Below are 26,647 nucleotides of genomic sequence, written 5' to 3' on the forward strand. Positions count from 1 at the left end.
AAAATAAAGTTGTTCTTCTCATTTTGACAATCCAGTACATAATTCAACATCAAATTATACACTTAATAAATCCAAATTTAAAATATATGTTTAGTGTATTATAAAGAATAAATTTCAATCATACATTTATTAAAAAAAACAATTATCTAACAAATTCATTTTACAATAATTAATGACCCAACCCAATTGTAATGTGATGAAACTAAGAAAAGCCCGACCCACATTTGAAAAAGAAGCCCATATTGGGAGCCTTCGTCAGAACTGGGCCTAAGTTACCAATTCTAACTCTGCCATTGGGTAGGTAGGTAGGGGGTTGAATTTACTTATTTATTGATTTCAATCTCGATTAAATTTGGATTGCGCATTTTCCACGTTACTTCTCATTACATTTTTACTTTTTCTTCTTTCCAGAAGAATAAAAGGAGGAATATGCAATGGATCCATTACTTTATTAGATAATTAAATTAATGGATGAGTGAAAATCAATTGCAGGGTATGTAGCCTTTTTTGGGGTAGTTGACTTTAGGCCAATCATAATTTAATCTCACACCGTGGTCGTTATCATGAAAAGTGACTGATCATCTAGAAGTAATCAAAGCTGTAATAACTTACATTATTTTATTTTTATAATAATAAGTTACAAATACAAAGCAGTAGAGCAACCATATTTTGGATTTTGAATTATCCGGTATTAGAAACTTATTAATCTTACTCATATCTTTTTTTTAAAAAATCTTACTTTTTTAGTTAGTCTAGAAAATTAATGTTACTGAGTTTCTATGTTTAATAACTATCTAATTTTAATATCTCATATGACATGGTGAAAAACATAAATTTTTACCAACATTTTAGTATATTATGTATATCTTAGGGTTAAGATTATAAAAAAAAAATTCTACAACTCGTTTCAATCAAACTAAAACATATATAATAAAGATGAAAGAAGTAATAAAAATAAATGAACTTAAAGAGGTTGTTTGATTTAACATATAAAGCAAATAATTAACAAGTTTCAACATAATAAAACATTGTGCGGTTGCATAACATCCTAGTATGAATTTCAACACACATAATAAATTGTTTTGTTGCATTTTACTTCTTCTATATAAAAATAAAAAATAAAATGCAAGTATAAATTATACCAGAGATTAAATTTGAGATGTTTAATTTTAATCAAATGTTTGGTTCTTATTTCAAAAGAACTAAGCTCTATATTATTATTCTTATTTTTTTATTTTATATATATATATATATTATTTTTTTTTCAATAATTTTTTCAAATGTTTTATTTTTTTCAGAAAATTCTAAAAAATAAGTAATAAATTAATAAAAAATATGAAAAAATATAAAATTAATACCAAAAAGTTACCAATAAATGTAGTAACCTTAAATCCAACAATTGAGTAAATTTTGTTTTTTTAAATGTGACGTAAAATATATATTATTTTTAAATGAATAAAAGTCAGAAAAATAGGGAAATACTATAAAACACTTCTCAGTATGTGAAACAAATGATAGAGTACATAATTGTACAAATATAAGATGTTTCAATATTGTATGAACCGTAAAATTAGTGAAAATTGGTACGAATGAAACACATGAGGTGGAAACGTTGAGAATAGATGATGGAAAATAGATGGATATGCCCAAATATATGATGTTGTTATACATGAATGGTGTTTCACTCTCTTTTGATTTTTGTACAGCATGGGCATCCGCATGTTGTCGACTTGACCTTGGCCAACGTCGCCATCTAATGCATGGAGGCCATATATGATGCAGATAGGCTACGTCCGACGTCGCCTGACCAATTCGGGCAGGCCACATCGCCGACCTCAGCTGACCAATGCGCACATGCCATAGACGATGCCACATGTCCTCGATCTATGTCGATTGGCCAATGCGTGCAGATTACAATCGATGCTCACAGGCCACATCTGATGTCGTCTGTTGTTGGTCGATGTCGCTTATCCGATGCACGCAGGCCTTGGCTGATGTCGCATGGCCTCGGCTAGCTGATGTGCGCACGCCATAACCGATGTCCTCTAGCCGATACGCGCAGATTACAGCTGATGTGCGCAGGGCACGTCTGATATCGCTTGTCCAATGCGCGCAGGCCTTGGCTGATGTCGCCTGGCCTCGGCTAGCCGATGTGCGCAGGCCACGACCAATGTCGCCTGACTGATGCGCGTAGTCCTTGGTTGATACCGCCTGTCGTTGGCCGACGTCGCATGTCCGATACGCGCAAGCCTTGGCTGATGTCGTCTGGCCTCAAACATGGGACACCCGTGCTACCTATGTAGACCCGTATGGCCCTTGACATCTAACTTGGCTTTAGGATCGCACCCGACATTCCAAAAAACCTCTGATAGCGACATCGTTATTGGGTCATTGACATGTCATTAGGCATAAGAAATGAACTCGACGTCTTGGAAAACCTCGCAATAGGACATCATTATTGAACAACTTATTGATCGTCATAAAACATATAGTTCAACAATTATACTACCTTTACTAATTTTACCTAATTCGTCTTCGAATCTAACGATTCTAAATTTGTTGGAATTTTATCTTCAAGCATATCGACTCTAAATTTGTCCAACCAAACAAGCATTAGTGTTAGCGTAACGTCCGTGGAATACGTGGCATTAGTTTGAAAATACTTTTTTAAAGTGGCGAATCGGCTTCTCCCAAACAACACGTTATATACATCTTTAGCTAGCCTTACCTCGCCGCGTCCGCCCCCAAAAAAATAAATTAAAAATCCTAGGGTTTATAAAGAAGAACTTTTCATTTTTCAGAGAAATCAAATCAATGTCAAGAATCATCCAGAAGCATCCATGAAAATGCACCTGCATTTTCTTCTTCCCTTTTGAATGCACAATCTTTCTTCTTAAAGGTTATCTAAAAAATCCCCTTTTTGGACCACACTGCAAAACCAACAACCTTTGCTTCTCATTTCCAATGGCAAAGAGACCTGAAAAACGAGACTTGCCCCTTTACATCATTACAGGCACCACCAAAGTTGTCAGAGGTATCTACATTTACAGTTTCACTGTTTCGTGTATAAATTTCATTTACATTGACCGTTTAAGGTTTTGTTACATTTTTTTTTCCTTAAAAAATTGTGGTGTTACCTTGACTGAATGTTCTGATATACTATAGGTTTGTAGCAAGGTGGGGTAGGTGAGCTCGATTTTGAGCTTGTACCAGCTATTTGAACGTGGGGTTTAGGATTTTTCTTTCTTTCTTTTTTTTGTTTCTACGTTATTTGTTCTCTTAGGATTTTCATGGGAGATTAAGTGTTTGCTGTAGGTTGGTTTGAAGAACAAAATAGGGGTATTTTTGAGACGTGCATGTGGACGACACAGGGTATGTTGTTGTTGAGTTGAAGAATGAAAAATGTCCCATATCGCTAATTAATGAAATGAGTGCTCTGCTTATAAGTCTTGGGCAGTCCTCCTTCGTATCGGCTAACTTTTGCAGCGTGAGTTAGGCCCAAGAACTAATTTATGTGTATCAAATCAGAACCCATCTCACCAGATGATGGGCCCCCAAATTGAATTTGCCCACTACGGCTTAACCTAATTTTATTGTTTAAAATTGTGGCTGCATTTGTTTCTGTTGGACTATGGATAGTAACTTAGAAGAAAGATTGTTTCTTTGTTATGGGGTTTCAGCTGGGAGTTTTGAGTTTGTAAGTGGGTTCTGATGTCTGTTTTGCACCAGTGAAACGGAGAAAGGCAATGAAATGGAAAAGAAAAGAGAATCTAATGTGCTTAAATAAATGTGCAGACATGCAGAGAACTGTTTATGCATACACATTATATGCCATTTGGAGAGGATTCAGCATCATTTTGTGGCCATTTGAGAGGCGACATTGTTGGGGTCTAGGTGGTGGTAAAGATTGTAGTTATGCTTTTCCTATGTACGTTTGCAGAAGTATCCAGCTTCTTTATGCATGCTTGCTTTTGCACTCATTCATAACTCTTAAATGAGTGTGCTGTGCTCATTTTGTAATATTTAAGATATCCATTAGCTCCTTAATTATGTTGCTATTGGTTGGGATTTTAGAAATGAATTGTGATTTGTGAATTGCATAACTGAATTTGGTTTTTATTGCTATGACTTGTGAAGTTGGGGACTGTGTGTTGATGAGGCCATCAGAAAACGATAAGGCTCCATATGTAGCACTCGTCGAGAAAATTGAAGCTGGTAGCAACAACCACACTTATGTGCATGTTACATGGTATTACCGGCCAGAGGAGTCAATGGGAGGGCGGAGACAGTTTCATGGATCAAAGGAGTTATTCTTGTCAGACCACCATGATGTTCAAAGTGCCCACACTATAGAAGGGAAGTGCACTGTTCATACATTCAAGAACTATACTAAGCTTGAGAATGTTGGTCCAGATGATTACTACTGTCGGTTTGAGTATAAAGCGGCAACTGGAGCTTTTATGCCAGATCGTGTTGCAGTGTAAGTAGATTTCATTTGCTTGCTGATTGAACTTGAGTAATGTTCTTCCTGCTCATATTTCTTTATTTTTATTTCTGAAGGTATTGCAAATGTGAGATGCCATATAACCCAGATGATTTAATGGTACAATGCGAGCAGTGCAAGGACTGGTATACACAACATTTCATCTTTCTGATTAATTTGCAGAGTATTAGTAATGTAATTACTTGCATTGATTTCCTCTCCTCTGAAGACCGTAAAACCAAATTATAAAATAAGTAAATAAACAAGAGACGGAACATAAACGAGTAGAGATCTTCTTTCTTGTTGCCTGTGTATGACTGCTGAAAGAACCTCTCAACAGTTGGGCCAACCCTGCTCTGCCTTGGAGAGTTCTGAGTTCTGTTGTTTACTTATTTTACTATTTTTCAATTATTTTCTTAAAATGGACATTTCTTCTTTCTTTAGCTCTATTGCAAGGAATACTTTGTATTTCTTGCTTATTTTTCTTTAGTGCATTATGTACAATATATGAAGAGTATATCTGTATGGTGAAAGTTGCGGCTGGTCTTTGCTTTATAGTTTTTTTTGTTTGTAAAGCATTAGATATTAAGTGAAGGGCCCTAGCAATTCTTGATCAAAAAAAGTGAGGGATATTCCACCCCTAGCAACTTATCGGGAAAGAAGAATAAGAAATTGTCTTAGTTTGAATTGGTGCCATTTCCTTAGGCGTATCTATAGATTTTGAATTGGTTGTCATGCTGGGCATACATAAAAGATTTCCACATCTCAATCATCATGCCACAATCTGGGGTTAAGTTAATTTTATCTGGGAGCCATCCAAGTTGCTTTATGAGTTCCAGATTCTTTATAATCTGTTAGAACCACTGATCTGAAGACTGTACCTTCATGAACCATCTGATTGGTTAAACCAAAAACCTGCCAGGACTATGTTGCTTGGACTCCTTAGAAATGTCAAATAGTGCATTTTGGAGGATCCAATACAGTGCGGCAACATTTTTGGGGAGACCAAGCAACATAGAGCCAGGATCCGATTCCAGTTTTAAAAGCATTGCATGCTTTCATTTCTTACGATTTGTTTCCTTGATCTTTGTAGGTATCATCCGGCCTGTGTGGGTTTGACTAGTGAACAAACTAAACAACTAGCTGACTTTGTTTGTTCCGATTGCTCATCCTCTGTGAAGAAGTCTGTTAATACTCCAGTCCCTCTGTCCAGTGGCAAGGTACTATGTTGTTGGCTTGCTTTAGCTGTTATTGATTGACTTCTAACATTTGAAAAGCTGAAGTTCGTACTTCTCCACTTTAGTGATTATGAAAACTAGTCATTGAATTTAAGTTAAAACATGACACTGCATCTGCACATCTTAATCCGAAATTTAAAACAGCTAGTCCTCAGATTTGATTGATGACCGTGACTGCTTTATATACCAACATTGTTTGTTTTTCTATACTGACTTGGTATATCATGAATGAGATGGATTTCTTTGATTTGTCAAAAAACAAAAGGAAATGATGTGACATGATTTACTTTATAGTGAATTTCACTAATCAAGCATCTGGTAGATGCATTCAGCTTATAGAAGTAGAGTAATACTCATACTGTATACTACGTTACCAATTTCAAAAAAAAAAAAGTAATACTCATACTGTATATAGTTTCTTTTCTGCATTGCGTGTATATTATTTGTTCGTTCCTTCATCTGCTAAGGATCATTTGGTTAGAGGGATATATTAAGAGAAGTAATCTCATCATACTATAATACATTGCTTGGCTGGAGAATTTTAAAAACACCCGCCGCGTAACTTAGCATTTGGTTGGCCCTTTATTAGAATAATCCCTGCATAACTAGTGTAGTGTTTGGTTAGTATTGTAAATTAAATAATACAAGCATTAATTTATGCAATAATCAATATATTATTTCCCACAGAATAGAATTTGGAAAAGAGTAGTCAATAAGTAGGTTGAGACCATGATGTCTTAGGTTCAAATTCTAGCAGAGGCAAAATACTAGGTGATTTTATTCCATTTGTCCAAGCCTTGGTGGACTGAGTTACCCGACATCTGTGCTGGTGGGAGGTAACAGTTACCCCCTTGAATTAGTCAAGGTGTGCGCAAGCTATCCCGTACACCACAGTTATTAAAACAACAACATATATTAGGAGTAAGGGGATGAAAGTTTTCAATGAGAAAGTGCTCTCAAAGTTGGTAATCCCTAGTTAACATTTGTTGTATTATTATTCGTTGCAAAACAATTCCTATATTGTTAATCACCGCATAATTATCCCTTCATTATTATTCGCGGCATAAAGATTCGTGTATTATAATTCCCACATAACTAGTATGTGAACCAAACAACTCTTTAAAGCCTTAGCAAACCTTTGCCTTTTGCCCTTAAACAATATTTATTAGGACACAAAGATGTGAGGTTTGTTGCTCTTTTCTCCTTCAACCTGCCATTCTTGAATAATTAACTAGTGGCCATGTATGCGTGTGGTTTTTAACATTTTGACCCCTACGTCCCCATTTGTAGCATTACCTTGGATCTAACACTTTCTTTGCATAGAACCCTTACCTATGCCGCCACTGGTACTCTGTTGAGCAACAGCTTCCCTTTGATTATGCTGCAATTTCATTCTGATTTGACCCTCACTTTTGTTGTTTATTATTACAATTCTACTCAACATGTATGCCAAATTTCTCCTTCATGGCAGCACCCTCATTTTCTCTGATGTCCTTTCCTTGTCATATAGTCATGGGTTATGCTTTTTAATCTTTGAAAGTATTAGGCAAACTTGGTAAATGCATTGGGCATATGCAAGTATGGTACATACTTGTATCATTCGCAAGTCTTTGTAACATGCTTCATCTTTTCTGCTTATAGTTACGCTCTCTCTCTCATTGGCAGATATGCTTAATAATTCTGTGATGATTTTCCAGGTTGTGCCAAAGCGCCAGAAGAGGTAGGCGGAGCTGTGGTAAAGATGGATGAAGCTAGTTTTCATCATGTTTGGGATGCTCATCAGGATTTTGTACAGTGCACTGAACTGGAACTAATGCCAGTTCTTTGCATATATTATCTGATGTCTGTTGTGTCCTGCTTTTGTCAGTAGTTCTTGTATGTACTAGTATTAGCAGATGTTGACAGTCTGTTGGAGTTTGAAACTGAACTAGCAAAACAGTCTTTTGGATTTTGAATGGCAAAATTAGTGTAAATTTATTGACATGTTATCTTCTACTCTGCTCCGAGTTTACACACTCTGGGCGGTATTATACACCAGCACTTGCTTAATTTTAGGATGCGCATGGTATGGTATATACCGAATTACCATGTCATATCGAAATTTTTAATACCATGGTTTTGGTATCATGGTAATTGGTATGGTATATGGTATGCATTTTGACTTATTCTTTTTGTATTTGATATGATATTTGGTATTTAGAAATAACATACCGAAATATCGAATATCATACTGAAGTATATTTAGTTACATAAATAACATATGTATTATTAAAATAGTAACAAATATGCCACCTAGTATTTTTACAAACTAAATGTTTAAAAGTTGAAACTATGACCAATCTATTTTGAAATGTATTTGAATTGTAATTGATTAACAGAAGGAGTTGTTTGCACTTTATTTGTATATATATTTCTACATGTGTAATGTGTTAGTATGATACAATTGAGACTTTTTTATAATTGTCAAAGTCATAATACTCTATCATACGAGTATATATTAGTTGAAGTTAAGCAAATTATGATTACTAATTTATCATATTGTAGAATATCCCAAACTTTAATATATTGATATGGTAATAATATAATGTTTTAAAAATTGAATTATCAAAATTTAGGTATAGAAACTTTCAAATATTGCATCATACCATGTCTACCCTGGTAGCACTGGTGAACACAATACATAACTAGATAGAACTTCAGTGTAATATGTTTAACTTTGATGTATTGAAAAATCAGTTTCAGGAAGTGGAATCCAAGCAATAAAAGCTACTCTAGCATAATTTTGAAAAGATTAGGATACACCTAGAATACTTTTTAAATTTTTCTATAAACAACTTCAAGGAAGTATAAGTCATTTTGGTCAAACAAGTGTTCATTGGCATTTTTTTACCAAACACACTAACTGCAATTCAACAGTAAATCATATTCTGTGATATCATCAAGTCTTGAATGCTCAAATCATACAAACCATTCTACTTCATTTCCACACAGCAGCTGTTCTTACAGGAGATGAAGAAAGTACCATATGACACATAATTCGGAGACAGACCCGTACAACGTTGCGTTTTTATACAACACCTGCTGCTATCTTGGTACAGCTTTAGATTCACAAAGATTAAAAATAATATCCAATAGTAAATAAATCGAAACGTCTGGAAATAATAAAACGAAAAGAGAGTTTTGGCAGCTCATTAAAATTTTTGTATAACCACTGAATTTGCCAGTCCTGCTTGCTCAATCGTCTGGGTTGGGTCACTGAGCATTTTAGGAGGAAATCCAACAGTTTGTAGTTGATATGCCCTGGTGTCACTTGGCCTTGAAGCATCAATGAAGGCACGGATGTCGCCAACAGTTTGGTGGAAGTTGAAGTGTGCAACCATGCGACTTCCATCTGCCAATCTAATTTGAAGCGAGGTCGAAGGCAATGATTCATCCAGAACATTTGTGGAAGCTGCTGGGACTGTGCTTGTGGGAGCAGAAGCAGATGGCTCAGAAGTTGCTGGAGTTGCGCTGCTTCCAAGTGTTCTTCCCACTCCCTGAAACGAAACTTGGCGTTTCTCTGGTTCCTGCAAGTGTGTTACACATGTTTAGTGACATTAAGTAATGAAGTCAATACCAGTGAAGAGATTCTGTCACAGGTTTCCAAACTTCTGTTCAGAGGACGAAAAGAGACACACATCTAGGGATAAGGGAGAGAAACAGAAGAATATCAAAAGTTTGTTCCCGTGTTCTTTCCCTAATCTTTCTTATATAACAGAGTACAGATCCACAAAGAAATGAACGTACTATGGCCAATGTTGTATATGTGCACTCATTAACTTGTTCCTCTTCCTTGTAATGTCCCCTTTTCATATTTGGTGCATCAAAGGAGATGAAAAATGAGAAAAATGGTGGACTGAACACGCAATACTTACAGGACAGTTCTCATCCCTTCTTATGAGGTTGCAATGCACCTGGGATCTGGTATCTGCAGGAGCCAACTCTCTAGGACATTCAGACTTTGTGATACTCTGAAATGAAGAACCAGTAACCAAAAGTCATTCAAAATAGAAAATCTTTATCACCAAATACACCATGGAAAAAAACCAGTAAAAGATTTAGTAAAACAGAGTGATAATTTGAATATGAAACAGATGACCAACAAAACATGGGAGCTTAAGAGCATGATCCTCAAATGGGGAGCTTAGTCATGTGCATATGTCATGCCCCTAGACTCCCGATAATAGGAGGATGGTAGAAATTGTGATGATATAAGTGACAATTAACATTAGCAGGAGATGAATTTGTAAATCTGAAATATAGACCGACTACTGACTATCTAGCAGGATTGACCATGATGTTTGTTCCTAATCATGAATTTTTATTTAAATGCTCACTACAGTTACCTCCAGAAAAGATGCATTTTCAGGATCATCCAGCCTTCTCAAAGGACCATCATTTACAGTGAAACCATTTCTCCAGAAGACAATATTGTGCACGATGGACTCGGGCGGTTGAGGAGCTGCTGATGTTGGCACTGTCTCCCCTGCAAGTGTTCTCGCAGATCCAGTAAAGCTTGTTGAGCTTGAACTAGGGACGACATTTTCCAAAGGACCTTGCGTGGCACCCACTTGCCTAGCTCGGTCAAAGATGGAGTCCACATCATTATGCTTTGAAGGATCTTGAACAAGCATTCCACTACAAGCATAATCATAGGTATATTAGTGATACAGTTATACATAATAGGCATGCTAGCCTCTCTATCTCCCCTTTAAAATTCTATCTATCAAATCATCCAAGTGCAGAAAAGAGCTAAAAGAATAGAAGACAATTCATAGATTGGACAACTAAAATGAATTAATTGTTAGAATCACGAGAAGCGACACATTCAGCAATAACACATCTGACTAGTTCAAAATCTACCTTAGATTTTGAGATAAGAACAACATTAAAGCTGAATGGTGGAAAACAGCATACAACCACAAAATATAGGTAAAGTAACCAACAAATTGACATGCATTTTTGGAAAGGTTTTTATGAATGTCTAATTATTATTTTTTTGATGACAAGGGAAACCAGCAGCCGCTACCCTTTGGGTGCGCACAGGGTAAAACCCCCGCTCCTATGCAATAGCACGCAAACCACATAGGAGAGGTAACCCGCACTAGGCAAGCCCGGTGTGACGAGCTCGACCGAGAAGGCAAACCCCTTACTTTCGCTGGCAAGGGGTTTTGAACTTGAGACCTCCAACATGGAAGTCCCAAGTCCAAACCACTGGGCCACCCCGAAGGGTAATGAATGTCTAATTATATACTTGTCAATTGTCATATACCCAGTGAAATCCCATAGGGTCTGGGGAGGGTGGGTGTACGGAGACCTTACCCCTACCTTTCGCCACCATCTTCTTTTTCTATAATAATTTCTTAGCACCCCAACAGATCAAGCACTCCTTTTAGCCACAACAATGACAACAACACCTAAATCTCAAGCTAGTTGACATCGGCGATAAGAATCATCAATATCCAATTTCCCCCCCGCACTCCCATCCCAAAACACACAAAAACCTCATCCTACACCCTACTTTCACCTCTGTATTACCTAGGAAACACTCTTTTCTCTACAAAAACATGATCAAGAAAATCATTCTGAAAATATCAACAACAATGGACTATAGTTCTCTAAATCCACCAGCTCCGCACTAGCAACAAAAGAATCAGACAACCTGCAACTAAACATACAACCTTTTTATCCCATATGGTGCCCTCTAACAAGAACAAACTCACAAACTACAACAGAACCTCTAACAAGAACAAACTCACAAACTACAACAGAACCTCTAACAAGAACAAACTCACAAACTACAACAGAACCTCTAACAAGAACAAACTCACAAACTACAAAAGGAAAATGGTAAAAGGCTCTGCCTTTTGCTGAGAATAACATAGCAAATATACAATTCACATGGAACACATCAGCTTTATCAAACTCTAACACATCATTCCTTATCAAAACGTGCAAACATGTAACAGTTTAATATATGTTCAACTAAACGCAACTATGGAGAAGTAACTAAACATAATTTGAATTAAAAAAACAATCTAATTATCATCAATCCCCTTCATGAATATAGAAGATTCATACATACTGCTATCAGCTAAGTTTTGGATTTGACATAGTTAGTTGATTGATTTATAAAACTGAGAATAAATGTGTAAAAGTCAACAACTGATTAATCAATTGAGGAATAGAGAATGATGGCGAGACGAGTTAGGGTTTGACCAATTGATAGAAGTACCTTTTTTCACCACCGGTGTAGTATTCTTGGGGACCATCGGAATCGCTGTCGGAATCGTGACCGGATGGACGATTGAGATCAGAAAGTGTACGAATTCCTCCGGCACGGCTACCGGAGGTTTGCCTAGAGGGTTTCTTGCTATCGCGTGAGGACATTGATTCTACTCTGTTGCTGCAACTTCGAGAATGAGGGGAATACGATTCGATTCAATGATTATACTAATCACCAAATTCTAGGGCTTTTTTATTTAGGGCCTGTTTGGAAGGACACCCGATAATTGAATTTGGTGTAATTGGCGTAATTACATTGTCTTGTCCTGTTTGGAAGGACATGTAATTACTTGGTCATCAGGTAGTTGGTGTAATTGGCAGGGGTAATTACACTTTACAATTCACAGCTCTGCCTGTGAATTGCTAGTAATTATATGGTCTGATTACTTTTTAATTTCTTTTTTTTATTTTGATTTTAATTTTTTTGTTTTAATTTTTTTTATTTCTATTATTTTAAGTTCTTTTTTTATTTTTATTATTCTAAAAATATGTAAAAGTTTATTTTTTATTTTATATTATTATATTTCATTTTCTTCTTGTTCTCAACCTTACTTTACGTGATTCTACGTAATTTTCTCGTATTATCTATTTCTTTATGCCATGCTTATTTTCTCATTAGCATAATTTTATTAGTATTCTAATTTTTAAATTAAAATAGAATTTATTGTTAAGTAAGGTTATACACTTACGTTTTCTTTATCAAGAAAAAATAAAAATAAATCATATTTATTGCTATGCTGAAATTTGTTATAAGAGTATTATGTTAAATTTTTTGTTTTGAATTTATAACCTATGTTATATTTTCAGTTTCATTTGTTTTAGTAATATTGAATTTACATTGCACGTCGTTTTTTAATTAGACTTGATAGATTATATTTTTTTCAAACATTTAATAATTTATGACATTTTATTTATATATCATTATTTTAATCAAACATGCATTTCACGATGTTCATACAAACTTCATACTTTTAGTTGTTACGATCAATTCAATTGAAATATATTAATTTGAAAAAATATAAATCAATTATTTTTTCATAATATTAGTTATAGAAAATATGTTTATTAATTAATATATTTTCAAAAAAGAATATATATCTTAAATATTTAATTTCATTTCATTTATAAAGTTTCTTATTTGTCTAGTATAAATTTTAAATAATTAATTTTTATTTTTAAAATTTATTATAATTTTATGATTGCAATTATGCATCCAAACATAACATGTGTAATTATACTGTGACATCTAAACAGGACAAGAGTAATTACAGAGTAATTATACTATGGCAACCAAACAGGTCAATTTAATTACTAGACAGTGTAATTACTATGCTGGTAATTACTAGAATTACAATTACCAAGTGACTTTCCAAACAGACCCTTATTTATTATACTCCTCTTTTGTCTTGTTTGGGGGTGCCAATTCCAATATTGCGACATGCAATTTTTTTCTTTAATTACTTTATTTTGGGTCGGTGTTGATCCTCCGAATTATTTTTAGAGGAAAAATACCATAATGCACAATATTATTGCCCCTAATTATATGTTGAAATATTTTGTGGAAAGATATTGTTATGAATATATGTATCTGACAATAAATAGTGTGTCATGGCCCGAAGCTATCCCCAGGACGTAGACACGGGACCTAGGATCACAGAGTAATCCCAAGCTAACCCTGCTGGCATATCATAAGCATACTAAATAAACTGAAGTAAGAAAATACTGTGCGAAAGCTAAATCATAAGATATACTGAAATGAAACGATGGGGAATACTCATAACTATCTGAATATAAAAAAAACTGAGAGTTTAACAACAACAGAAATATCAAACTCAAATGCTAAAGCTGAAACTAACTATGTCTGAAATAAGCCTCTAACTGACTTAGAAGTACTGAGAAATGTCCCAGCTAAATCTAGCAAAACTGAAACTAAAGACTAAAAATAGAAAAGAAACATACATATCGTCCTTGGAGAATGAGGACTCACCACTGATACTGCTGAGCTGAAGATCGGGAACCGATCTATGCGTGATCTGAAAGTTGAGGACATAAACCTACATCACGAGAAAATGTAGCGCAAAGTATGCGTAAGTACTTGAAATGTACTGAGCATGTAGGATAGAATAAAGCTAAATAAAACAATCACTGAACAAACATATATCTGAGCAATGATAAGAGATTATCATAAGACTTAACTGAGAATACTGAACAAGAAATGACTGAATGCAACGACCGAGTTTATAACATGTTGAGACTGAAATCTGAATGTAATTGATAACATAGTCAATGCAATATAATCTGACTGTAAGAGAGCTACTAATAACCGACATAAAACCACATAAGCTAAATGTTGAGTCTGATGTATACGCCCCATCGAGAGGACCCAATATACCCTGCCAGAGGTATAGAAGCATGACTGTCGTGATCACTAAATTGATGCCCACAGAGGGGACTTACAACGTACGGGGAACGTAGTTTTGGGACTTGAGGGTGACTGACCTTAGTCCACTCGGTATTAAGCTACTCCCAATTGATTATGTAATTAACAATTTATGACTGAATTTCTGTAATACTGGATAGCTCAAAATACTGGCATGCTAACTAAAAATGCAACATTAATGTACTAATAATGAAACATTCAAATTTGAGGCATGTATAACTGAGATAACTGACCTAGTATGCGTAATTCATGAACTAAAAGAACTACATAGCTACGGTTGTGAATTTATGAAGAATTTACACAAAATAATACTAATATTATTATAATATGTTTAAGAACATTAAAGTAACAAATTCATAATAATCTACTGAAATTCTAGAAATCTTGGGTCTAGATAATATGAAGACTATCAAGAATCTGACTGAATTTAGGGACCTAATGGGTGAAAGGAGCCCACTAGTGAAATTTCACATACCTGGTGACGAAATTCACGGAGAAATCTTTTGATTTCGGGCTGGAACTGAAGAAAACCTTGATGTGTGTTCTTGAGGGCTGCTGGACTCTCTCTCTGATTTTTGCTGTAAAGTTGATGAATTTTTTATGAATAATTGATTAGGTTAAGTTCTAATTAGTTTACTAAGCTAAAACTAACCAAAACCACGTAGTTTAGGGGTTAAACAATGTAGTTTAGGGGTCCAACACATAGGGAAAAGACCAAACGACCCCTGACTTAAAAGTTGTTGAAGCCACCGACGGGCCTGACGACGGACCGTGGATGGACCAACGGTCCGTGCTGGTCGGCCGTCGTTTGGCTTCAGAGACTTGATTTTTGAAGGTCTGACCTACGGCACTGGACTACGGTCTGTGGGTCCTGGCGTAGGCTGACCCTTAGCTAAATCTCCTGGGGGGTTCTGGGACTGAAAGCTAGGAGTTCACCCACGACCCTAGATCACGGATCGTGGCCCGACGTGGGTGGACCCTTAGCTGGATTTCTGGACTGCTTCTAGGGAGGGCCGCAAGTGTCCATCCACGGACCACCAGAACGGACCGTGAGTGGCAACCGTGGGTTGCACCTGCAACTTCTGGAAATCTGTTGGTTGGTTTGTTTTCGAATACGGGGTGTTACAATATGTATGTCAAATATATAGAGATCAAATTAAATGTAATTATTTTAGATAAATTATATTTAACCATGATTCACATGTATATGAAATATATTGATTTTTTCTCGCTCATTATGTTGTCTTTTTTTTATATATTTGTGTCCTATCAATTTCATATATATGTATATCCAGAAATCAATTTTATTTAATATATCTGAAATCATTTCATCTCGTATATTCAATATAATTCATCAGTGTATATGTTATCAAATAGTTGGTATATCCGTCCATAAACACGTGTATTTGATATCAAGAATATATATATATATATATATAACATCCGAAGTTGGTATATCCGTCCATAAACACGTGTATTGCACGTGTGTATCATATATATAACATCCGAAGTTGTAAAATAGAATTAATATTACTAAATTAAAGCTTTTTAGTGAATAATTATAATTTAAAGAACATAGGACAAGTGCTTTTAAATAATTAATACAGATTGTTATAGAGTTACTTGTATTTTCAAATCAAAATGACTAGATATTATTGAAACATTTCAAAATACATTCAAAGCTACTTCACTCAATTTTTTTAAACAAATCTAACCAACAAAATTTTAATAAAATATCAATACAAAAAATGTCACCAATAGTCTTTCCTCTTGAGGTTACGAACATAAATGATGGACAACATTTAAGTATAATTTTTCTCTTAAATATTCATACTTCAAATTTAGTATGTGCATGACACTAATAAGGACTATCATAAATATTTCAAAATTTTATCTTTATACGTAATCTATCTTTTACCAATTAATATTTGAGTAAGACTATTATAAAGAAGTAATTCTACAAAGAAAAGAAGGTATTTTATTGTTATAATGAATGATGGTTAAATTGAGGTTTTAGTGTATGTCAAATATTTAGCTTGACCAATTCTTTGTTTCAGATATACATATATATTTCAGTAGCATAATTTAATTTTAATATATGAACAACATCACCTTTGGTGAAAAATATTTCATTTATTTAAGTTTCTACCTTATATTTGTAGAATTGCAGTCTTCTCCTTTTTTCTGCTGCATACATATCATATAGTTGTTGTCTAATGAGAGTATCTAGTATCTTATAGAAGTTGCATCGCAATATAAAATATTAAACTTTTTCAATAATAGAAATTAATATATGAATAAAATTTGAAGTTTTTTTTTATAGAATATTTAGTTTGACTTAAGATTATTTTATGATCAATCACTATTTTCTTATCTATTTTTATATAGCTAACACGGAGTGTATCTTGTGACATAAACTTTTCTCAACTTAAAATGAACACAAAATAATCGGGAAATAGATATATTGAACAATACATAGCCAATGAAGAAGGAAGACGAAAATATATGTTCATGCTATATTCACTATAGAGTTCCATTTGATTAAAATCTCTTGTCAGCAACACTTTACTTTATTTATTCATTCTTACTTACATATCTATTAAAAATAATTATTATCATGTCTATATTATCATATTATAAATAAAAGTGAATTTAACATCAAAACTAATGATCCAATGGACTGCGTTCATGCCTGTTGTTTTAGCAAAATCAGGAAGAATTGCTTCATTTGAGGGTAAAAAAATAAAAATAAAAAATCAAAGAAGAAATATATTACCCAAATCATGTGACTTTACTCATATTTGTTTATTAGTATTGTCTTTGCCACAACATTTCGTCACTGTTAACTCATGGAAATCATAAGAATAAATACAAAGGTGAATTTATGAATGATTTCTTACAATTTGTTCATCAACTCTTTCTTATGTGGTACCTCGAATTTCGTTGAATTTTGAACTTAATCAACTGTTGCAAATAACCCCGAGATTTTTTAAGAAGAAGAAGAGTAGAAAACTTTAAAATATCGTAGTTTAAAAGTGAGAGAAAACCCTCTATTTATATCTAACAAATAGTGTATTTATAGGTGCTAATTGTTCCTTATCAGAAAAGTTACAGCCTTTCGAAAAAGTCACTGCTCATCGGCTAAATCACAACATTTGGCAAAAAATCACAACTCATTAGAAAAGGCACATCTCTTCGGAAAAGTCACAACTCATCGAAAATGTCAAAACCCATCAAAAAAGTCGCAACCCTTTGAAAATGTCATATCTCTTTGAGAAAATCACAACCCTTTAATATGAAAGGGTATCTACATTTAATATAAAACAAATAATTAAATTAATAAATAAAATAAATTGAGTATTTTCAATTGGGGGTATCATAGTAATTCAACATTTACTTTAGGAGTTTATGCTTTTAAGGTAGTATATATATATCTTGTATAAAAAAATGCATTGATACATTTATCATTATATCCGTGCATAAATATATGTATATCAAAATATGTTGTAATACACAAGAGAGAGATAGACGAAGAGAGCGAGTGAGAAAAAGATTATGTAATTATTTTAAAGTATAAAAATATGTAATCGATATGGTAAAATTATTTATCTAAGATAGTTTTTCCTTAATTTTATTGGATCACTTTGTGTGTAACACTTGATCTATTTCGATCTTAGAGTGTGTTTTATATGAAGAAAAAAATATAATTCTAAAAAATTTAAACCAATTTATAGCTTTCTGGCATGACTTTGTTAATACCTCTTGCCGTCGGCAACCAAATGCGTGTTTCGTAAATAATTTAATTGTAGATTTGCATGTTTATCTTTTGGTACATATGACGCAGATTGAGACTTTGGTGGAATTGAAAGGGAAAGGACACCCAACAAAGCAACAACCGTCAAAATGTTACTACATTTGAATATATGCAATACGACTGCTACAATTTTGACCTCATTTCAATTTTCATAATGTAGATAGCCCTTTCTCTATTGAATCAGCATTTTTCTAACGAAAAAATGTTTTAAGATTTGACAAGGTTGAAAATGTCATACACCACCAGCCCAGAGTATCTAAAATGAATTCTTTAGACGTTTAATAGCCCAGAGTATCTAGTTGGGCTTTGGCACTTTCAACTCTCATGTTATATGTTGGTGGAAACAAAATCAATACAGTATGTTATGCCATTTCTCACGTCTATTTTTTTTTTTTATAGTGGTGTGGGGTCAGCTTCCGTGCGCCTTGAGTAATTTTATGGGGTAACTATCACTTCTCACTAGGAACAGGTACCAGATAACTATATCTACCAAAACTAAGACAAATAAAAGAATCACCTAGCATTTTTACCATTTCTCGTGTACTCGTCTACTTATTTATCTCATTTCGCAAGTCTCCAACGGTATAGTTCAATTACTAAGATGTCATTAGGGATGGCAATGGAGTTGGGCGGATGTGAGGCGGGGTGGGTTTAAGTCTATGTGGGGCGGGGCGGGATGGGGTAGGTTTAAGGCTATGCGGGCCTATGTTTGTGCATTATCACTGCCTTTTGTGACAATATTATTATATATGTACAAAATTTAGTAATTCATTGAAATATATTAACTGAGTACCCATTGTATGTAGCAATTTTCGAGCTAAAAATAGTTGAGCTAGCCGCCATGATTAAAAAATTTATGGATCCGCCTCCAATTGAAGATGAAAGGTTATTCCAATTGAAATGAAAACAAGTGTAAATGGAATTTGGATAAGGTCCACTAAAACAGAATGGACGCAGATATTTCATCTACCAAAATACAACAGAAGACATTATTGATTGAATGAAACGGTGAAAGATGAGAATAAGCCAAAAAAAAATGTGTGAAGACAGACGATAAAAATTGACAATATAATAACAAAAGCAGCTTAATTTTATGGATGTAACGTAACGAAAGAGGGAATGAAAGTAATGTCCAACGCCCCATGGGACCTTAACTGGTAAATGAAAAGCATGGTGTAACGCCCACTGACCTCTGTATTTTTGCTAGCCATAATTTATCTATGTCAAAATTTATAACGACTTGGTTCGAAACCTTATCACCTTCTCCGATTTTGTGCCTCCCAATATTCCATAGTAACTATTCTTTCATGCTTAATTAGAAATTATCACATCTCTTTATTTAGTATTGGATGAAGAATCCATGTAACATAATGATAAATTAACACAATTGCACTGTCAAAAACTTGACAATATAGAGTTTATCAGAACAAGTAAATACTAAAGTAATTAAGCAAAATTATACAGACCCTTCAACTTTATATAATAGCAAGAATGCAGTAAGTTGACCAAACTGAGGTCCAAATATTACATTGCAAACGTCAAAAGTTAGGACTTTACATTACGAAAAAGTTACATAGGAGAATATATAGAAAAGGATAATGATATAGATACACTAACATAATTCAAAAGTTACATAGGAGAATATATAGAAAAGGATAATGATATAGATACACTAACATAATTCAAAAAGTGTGTAATTACTATGGATTTGCCACTATTTAATTACTTAATATACTTTCTTAGTAAATAGGCTTTTGATACTAAATAAGTTACTGCCACGTACGCCTTCACCGGTCACCGTGCTGCTACCACTCTGATCACCACCGACTCCTCCGTTGGCGGCGATATTGATGGCACTATTTTCATCACTTCTGCAACCTAACTGATTCCTGTAACCAATGCACATAGGGACATTCAAGTTTAAGACTCTAGTTTTAGGCCCACCGCCGGCCGCCGCTGACGACCATTTCCGGCGGCCTTCAACGCTTTCTTTTTTAATAACTACCTTTTTGGTGCTGCTTTCTTTCTGTGGGGCTTCTTTTCTGATTGCTTTTTCATTAGTTCTCACGAGGTTATCGGAGCTCCGGCTACCGGATCCTGAGTTAACGGAGCTCCGTCGTACCTGCCAAACTGGGCTGCTCCGTCCCAAATGAACCCCACCACGGCTGGGACTACTAGGCCATTTCCGTGACTTGGATTCACCGGCAGAGTTGCTCCGGGAACACGGAGCACTACTTACCTTTCGGGTAGCTAATCCGGATCCACCCGTAACCCTAGGCCTACTTCCTCCGTTTCCGGCGGATCTACTCCTCGAAAAGGGCCAAATATTAATATTCAGCTCAGCCCCAGTCACCCCATTGCTTCCCCCAACAAGTTTTTTCTCTTTCTTCTTCTCCTTTTTCTTCTCTCTACAACTCTCCTCATTACTATCTTTCTTCTCAGTTTTCTTGAAAATATCCTTCCATCGCTTCGAGGAGGTGAAAGAAGCTCCTCCGGCGGACGAGTTGACTATCGCAGCAGAAGGCTCCACTCCAGATTCAGTTTCGGGTCGGCCCGACCCGGACGGTTCAGGCGAAATAGCATTTGGTTCATTTTGAAGGAGGTCTAAAGGGAGAAGGATGCCATCGGAGAAGAGCTCATCGGCAGAGAGCTGATTAGGCTGAGGAAATGATGGGTTTCGGACCATCCAAAATTCGAATTCGGGTGAATGGATAGAGTCGGAGCTAATTCTCCTTGTTCCACTGTTGCATGATGTAAGCCTTTCAGGATCTTCCATTCTCTACTTTTTTTGCAGAGAGAACAAAAAATAACTCTTTCTTTATATGCTTTTCTCCTTTGTGTTCTTACGAGGAAAGAAAAAGAAAGAGACAGACCCTACAATTAATAAAGAAATGACTAATAAAGATGGAGAGATGAAATTTGTAAATAAGATTGGTTGAGTTCTCAGTTTTTGCATGTGGGGGTAGGAGAGTGGTAGGGTGGAAGTTGGATGATGGACAAAAACGAAAAAAAATATGTATATTTTTAGTTTAAAAAATAATAGTTTTTAAGGAAAAATTTGGTGATTCTAAATTAAAATTATGTTTAAAATGTTATATGAAAATTTTAAATTAAATATTATCAAAAAAGAAAATGATCATTAAAACAGATTAAAAAAAGAAAGTGAATCATTTTCTTTAAAACAGAGAAAGTACAAATATAAAGTTGACAAAAACTACATATAGTTCATTATTTAGTGCGTTTATAAATTTCTCTACCAGATTACGTTTAACAATTACTATAATCGTGAAACTTATATAACATACTAATTTAGTGTAGTATTAATATTTTTTCTCATATAGCATAGTAAATTAGTGCGCTAATATTTTTCTCATATTGCACAGTAAATTAGTGCACTATATAAATTTCATTCATCATAATAATAGTTAAGCCTAATCCTTCATTAAAACTTATATAACAGATTAAATAAATAAGCACTATATAAATTTTTTATCAATTTTCTTTTTACATATTATTTGTTTTACTTATTTAGGTTGGGGACTTGTGGGTGGTAGGGTGGAAGTTGGATGAAGTCATGAAGCCACACAAAAATTACTCCCTCTATTTCAATTTATGTGACACAATTCAAATTTCGAGATTTAAATAAATCTATTTTTAATCGTAAAATTTTCATATATTTTTTCAATATTTTGAATTATCAATTATTGTGACTTATAGTACTTTTTATGTAGTTTACAAATATATGAATTTCATTTTAAAAAATTTGAAGATTTCACAAGCAAATTCTCAGTCAAACTTTAACTGTTTGATTCTCGAAAAACGAATTGTATCACGTAATTTGAAACAGAGGGAGTAATAAAAAAGTAGAAATCTTATCATTTTACCTTGAAAAATGACAGTTTTACATAGGTATATGAGAATCTTGACAGGAATTGTTCTTTCTTAGAAGTGGTACATATAATAATGCTTGTACCTTGCAATCCTTTAGTATATTTATATATATTCTTACATAACTCATACATAAACTAAATAATCATATAATAGGCCATAAAATGATTCTCCTCTTAATTGATGGGTTAATTATCATATCACCTAAAAATACAATCATTTATTTCCTTAAAATTTCTTAAATTCCTAAAGTATAGTTTAATCAAATTGACTACAATTCAAATACAATGAATCTGTTATAGTTATTTTTTTGGTAATAATGTTATACTATATCTATCGTATGCTAACTTTAGTAATAAATAATAAATCATTGACTAATGGGATGTTAACATATACTGTTATGATATATATATATATATATATATACTTTGTATTTGGGGAATATTAATACATTATATTTATTTCTTGAAAAGGTGAATAAAATGTATACGAGAAAAAAAAACATTTCAAAAGATAGTTATTGCATACTCTCATTATATAGTATATATACAGTAATAATTAATGTATCACTGATTAATAATATAATACTAATATATGTTAGTATAATCTTTATTACATGAGATCTTAATTTGGTTAATTTAGTAGATTTTCAAAGCCAATCGTATTTTTTGGTCAAAGTCTTGGATGTAGGACTACTAACTATAGAGTAGTAAAGAAAATGAAAGTTTGACCTTGTACAAGGTCAATTTTTTGTTTAGGGCACGATGGCCTAGGAGATTGTCACATTAGCATGGTCAACATAATATAATTTTAAGGGATGCTACTAATATTATTTAGATATTAGTACAATGATTTAGGACCTATTGCATGAACATCGCCGGAGAGGAAGCCAAGGGGAGTAACTTCTAAGTCCTTTTATTGTAGTAGTGAATCGAATTTCATGTTATGTTATATACTTATATATTATATTCATTTTATAATGTGATTGCGTCGTATTTTCTTAAAATTATACAACTACGTTTATGTATTTACAAATGGCTTCATATGCTACCAAACATATTACTTCCTCTATCCCTAATTACTTGTCCACTTTTGAATTGACACACCAATTAAGAAAAAATTAATGATATAGTGAGTTTATCATTTTATCCCTATTAATTATGAAGTGGATGAAAAGTTCTACATTTTTCAAAGTAATTAATCATTTAATTGAGGATATAATAGGTAAAAAAAATTGTCCTTTCTTGATTTGTCAAAATGGTTAAGTAATTAAGAACAACAATAAAAGAAAAAATGGAAAAGTAATTAGGGACAGAGGGAGTAAATTGTTACAAATTGAATACCAATAGTTATTAGCCAGTGGAAACATACGTAATAATTTATGAAAAATGGAAAAGTGAACTGGTACACCCTTTTTTGCTGCCTTTTATTAAGTTTCACCAAATACAGTGAGTATTTTGTACTATCTGTGAGTTCTAAGGTAAATGCTAGTGGTAAATTACGAAGGGTAAAAACATCAAGTATATACATCATTTTACAAGTATTATAAGTTATTTTTTCTCATATATAATTAATAAAATATGTAATCAAAATATATATACATGATATGGTAGACTTATGTTTTGATTACATAGCTGAACATGTGAAAAAATGTTTCAATGAACTTATCTATGTAACAAATATTTGAAAACACTAATAAATTTACGTGTCAATTTTTTTCAAAAAAAATTATGGACATATATTCACCGAATTACTTTATTTGAATGATATGTGGGGTGGGTATATTCCAAATTGCAGAGAGGAAATTCAAAGTTGCAATAATGTGCTGTGATATTTTTTTTATTATTATGGCGAAGAAAATTAAGAAAAAATATGAATGAACCGAAATCCATAGCGATAAAGTATATTGATTGATGTCATGTCATTGTTTCATAAAAGGGAATTAATCATATTCTCATGCTTTTTAACTGTTCAACTTTCTTTTATACTTATTCCACTTTAACCTCTTTACCACGAAAATTCAACTTATTTTACGTCTTCATGATGCAAAAATGCATTTCAAAATAATTATATAATTAATAAGTAATAAGTAATAAGTTGTAAATTATGAACTAAGTAATAAGTTATCTCATGTTTTTCTAAAGCGAATATCTGATTTTAGAATAATGAACAAGTAGGAATGAACTAAAGGAGTGTGAACCATATATATGCGAGAGAGAGAGGGGAGAAAAATTATTATTATTGTTATAGTGTATTTTTTATTTTTACTTATCTCTTTTTATTTGTTCACTATACTAAGAATACATTATTGTTTTTAGTCCACAAAAAAAAACTTCTTTTTATGTTTTATTCTCAATATTAATTACTCATTCTCGAGGATATAAGCTACGTATATAAATTAATATAAATATTATTATAATATACCCATATACATACTAATTATTATTTTTTAAGAAATGTTCTAAGTTAGAAATGAACAAGTAACTGAACGGAAGGAGTAGTAATTAACTAAAAATACTTGTATTTAATGTCGATAGATAAAAAGATTCCTTTTTTACTTTATTTACTTTCAAAATTAATAAGAAAGAAAATGAAAATGGGTAAAAATTTTGGTGAAATTTTTTAGTTAGATGGAAAATACGATAGCGTTGACAATCCAGATTCATTATTGTGCTTTTTAAAGTATAGAATAATTTGCCATCTCACATGTTCATTGCATTGCGACTTTGGGAATGCAAGTTGTAATTTTTTTCATAACTGATACTTTTATCAAAATTTAATTAAATTGAATTTGTATATAAAATAAAAAATCTCATATTCGAAGTATAACACTCTTAAATAAATGTGATTTTATACTTTAAAAGGCTCAAATCTTCAAATCTAAAATTTTGACTAAACATTTAGATAACTGTTATTTTTTCTCACACACCCAAACCAAAAAAGAAAAAAAGAGAGAAAAGAGGAAGCAGCAGAGCATCTATCTATTGAGAACTGGGTCGTTTGGTTGGAAACAAGTTATTTCAGGATAAGTTATCTTGGGGTTAGCTATTCTGGAATAACTTATTCCACCATGTATATGGGATAACTTATCCCAAACATGACAACCAAACAACATAATTATTTTTATCCCTTCATTATTTCCTTATTCCATCACTATTATTTTTAATCCTCACACCAAACGAGCCCAAAATTACTACATTCTTTTTACATTTTATATAGTCCTATAGAACTTCAAATGTGTCTTTTTGATTCTTATTTTCTTGGGGATAAAAATGTCTTAATAAAGACAGGATAAAATAATTCTATATTTTGTCCTAAAATTATTATATTGTATATCTCACACTAAATAATTTTTTAGAGTCTCTTAATTCAATTAAATATAATAGTTTTTAAGGGATTGTTTGGTGTGAAGGATAATGGTAAATAGTCTTGAGATTGAATTATAGTACCACTTAATTTGTTGATTGGTTGGCAAGTCTGAAATAACTTCTTCCGCGATTAATAATTAGTACCGAGTTTAGTAATCCCTCTTTTTGGATGGTATAGTAATTCCGAGATAACTTATCCCTTTAAACTCTTTTTATACCTCACTTTTCACATTTATGAAGGATAGATTCGTAAACAAATAAATTATTCTTAAAATTTATTATTTTAAATATAACAAACCAAACACTCAATAAAAAAAAATATCTTAATATAATTTATCTTTCATCATAACTCAAACGAAATGACTCGTAATAGTTACAAAATACGACCTCTAAAATAAGACTGAAGAAATAACATGGAGGAAGATTCTGTTCCAAGCCAATTTATGATGGGCCTCACGTTCTCCCAAAGAAATTGTTGTTCATTTCTTTCTATTTTACTTGTATTAATTAGTCTATGCATAATATTTATATAATCAAATCATTTAAAAATAATTATGGGCAAATATTTATGATAAAGTTATTAATTAGTATTTTAGTGATGATAACATGCATGTTATCGTAGGTTAAACTATAGCTTTGATTTTAGTCCTTCTAATATCTTCCTAAGATTGTGTGACCATGAATTAATTAAAGCATGCACTTTTCATATATTTACCGATGAATATTCATAAAATTATCAATCGTTTCAACACTTAATTACACATATATTATATTAAATTTGTATTATTATTTAATACTTTTTAATTGTAATATAAATTTTAATTAGAATAAATATACAATATTCCTACTAAAAAGGATCATGCATTCAATTAATTGAAGATTACACACGTATTTTGTCAAATATTACAAAAACTAACATAATAATTTATCAATGACTAAGATATAAAAAAATCTCTCATCTCTTTTGGTAAAAAATAAATATTAATTTATAATAGATAAAGTTGGTTGGGGGTGGGGGTGGGGATAGGGTATAAGTGCAGAAAATGCTAAATAAAAATGTCCAAAATATGACAGCTCTGTGTGTATTTGGAA

General features: G+C 32.9%; 3 protein-coding genes across 3 annotated transcripts; 1 reads left to right on the plus strand and 2 right to left on the minus strand.

Annotated features, from left to right (window-relative positions):
• Nucleotides 1-2,964: 2,964 nt before the first annotated feature.
• Nucleotides 2,965-7,695, plus strand: LOC125822402 (chromatin remodeling protein EBS-like). The gene is made up of 5 exons (XM_049501799.1): nt 2,965-3,034; nt 4,138-4,480; nt 4,561-4,629; nt 5,577-5,703; nt 7,419-7,695. Exons 1-5 carry the CDS (start codon nt 2,965-2,967, stop codon nt 7,443-7,445), a joined length of 636 nt encoding a protein of 211 aa, XP_049357756.1. The 3' UTR covers nt 7,446-7,695.
• A 984-nt stretch (nt 7,696-8,679) lies between these two features.
• On the minus strand, nt 8,680-12,244 carry LOC125822399 (plant UBX domain-containing protein 4). The gene is made up of 4 exons (XM_049501796.1): nt 11,996-12,244; nt 10,107-10,398; nt 9,636-9,731; nt 8,680-9,287 (listed from the first exon to the last, which is right to left on the minus strand). Exons 1-4 carry the CDS (start codon nt 12,148-12,150, stop codon nt 8,913-8,915), a joined length of 918 nt encoding a protein of 305 aa, XP_049357753.1. The 5' UTR covers nt 12,151-12,244; the 3' UTR covers nt 8,680-8,912.
• A 7,781-nt stretch (nt 12,245-20,025) lies between these two features.
• Nucleotides 20,026-21,075, minus strand: LOC125822395 (uncharacterized). Its single transcript, XM_049501791.1, has one exon. The coding sequence runs from the start codon at nt 21,073-21,075 to the stop codon at nt 20,026-20,028; it is 1,050 nt and encodes a 349-aa protein (XP_049357748.1).
• Between the last annotated feature and the right edge of the window lie 5,572 nt (nt 21,076-26,647).

The sequence above is a fragment of the Solanum verrucosum genome, unplaced genomic scaffold, assembly GCF_900185275.1.
Source record: "Solanum verrucosum unplaced genomic scaffold, falcon-dt-bn FXZP01000103.1, whole genome shotgun sequence".
Classification (NCBI taxonomy): Eukaryota; Viridiplantae; Streptophyta; class Magnoliopsida; order Solanales; family Solanaceae; genus Solanum; species Solanum verrucosum.

Excerpts from the sequence above, each read along its gene's own strand:
- LOC125822399 (XM_049501796.1), bottom strand. The coding sequence starts at position 12,150 with ATGTCCTCACGCGATAGCAAGAAACCCTCTAGGCAAACCTCCGGTAGC. Across the intron at positions 10,399-11,995 it reads TACACCGGTGGTGAAAAAAG|TGGAATGCTTGTTCAAGATC; the intron begins GTACTTCTATCA and ends TTATGCTTGTAG. Across the intron at positions 9,288-9,635 it reads GAAGGGATGAGAACTGTCCT|GAACCAGAGAAACGCCAAGT; the intron begins GTAAGTATTGCG and ends ACACACTTGCAG.
- LOC125822395 (XM_049501791.1), bottom strand. The coding sequence starts at position 21,075 with ATGGAAGATCCTGAAAGGCTTACATCATGCAACAGTGGAACAAGGAGA.
- LOC125822402 (XM_049501799.1), top strand. The coding sequence starts at position 2,965 with ATGGCAAAGAGACCTGAAAAACGAGACTTGCCCCTTTACATCATTACA. Across the intron at positions 3,035-4,137 it reads CACCACCAAAGTTGTCAGAG|TTGGGGACTGTGTGTTGATG; the intron begins GTATCTACATTT and ends TGACTTGTGAAG. Across the intron at positions 5,704-7,418 it reads TCCCTCTGTCCAGTGGCAAG|GTTGTGCCAAAGCGCCAGAA; the intron begins GTACTATGTTGT and ends ATGATTTTCCAG.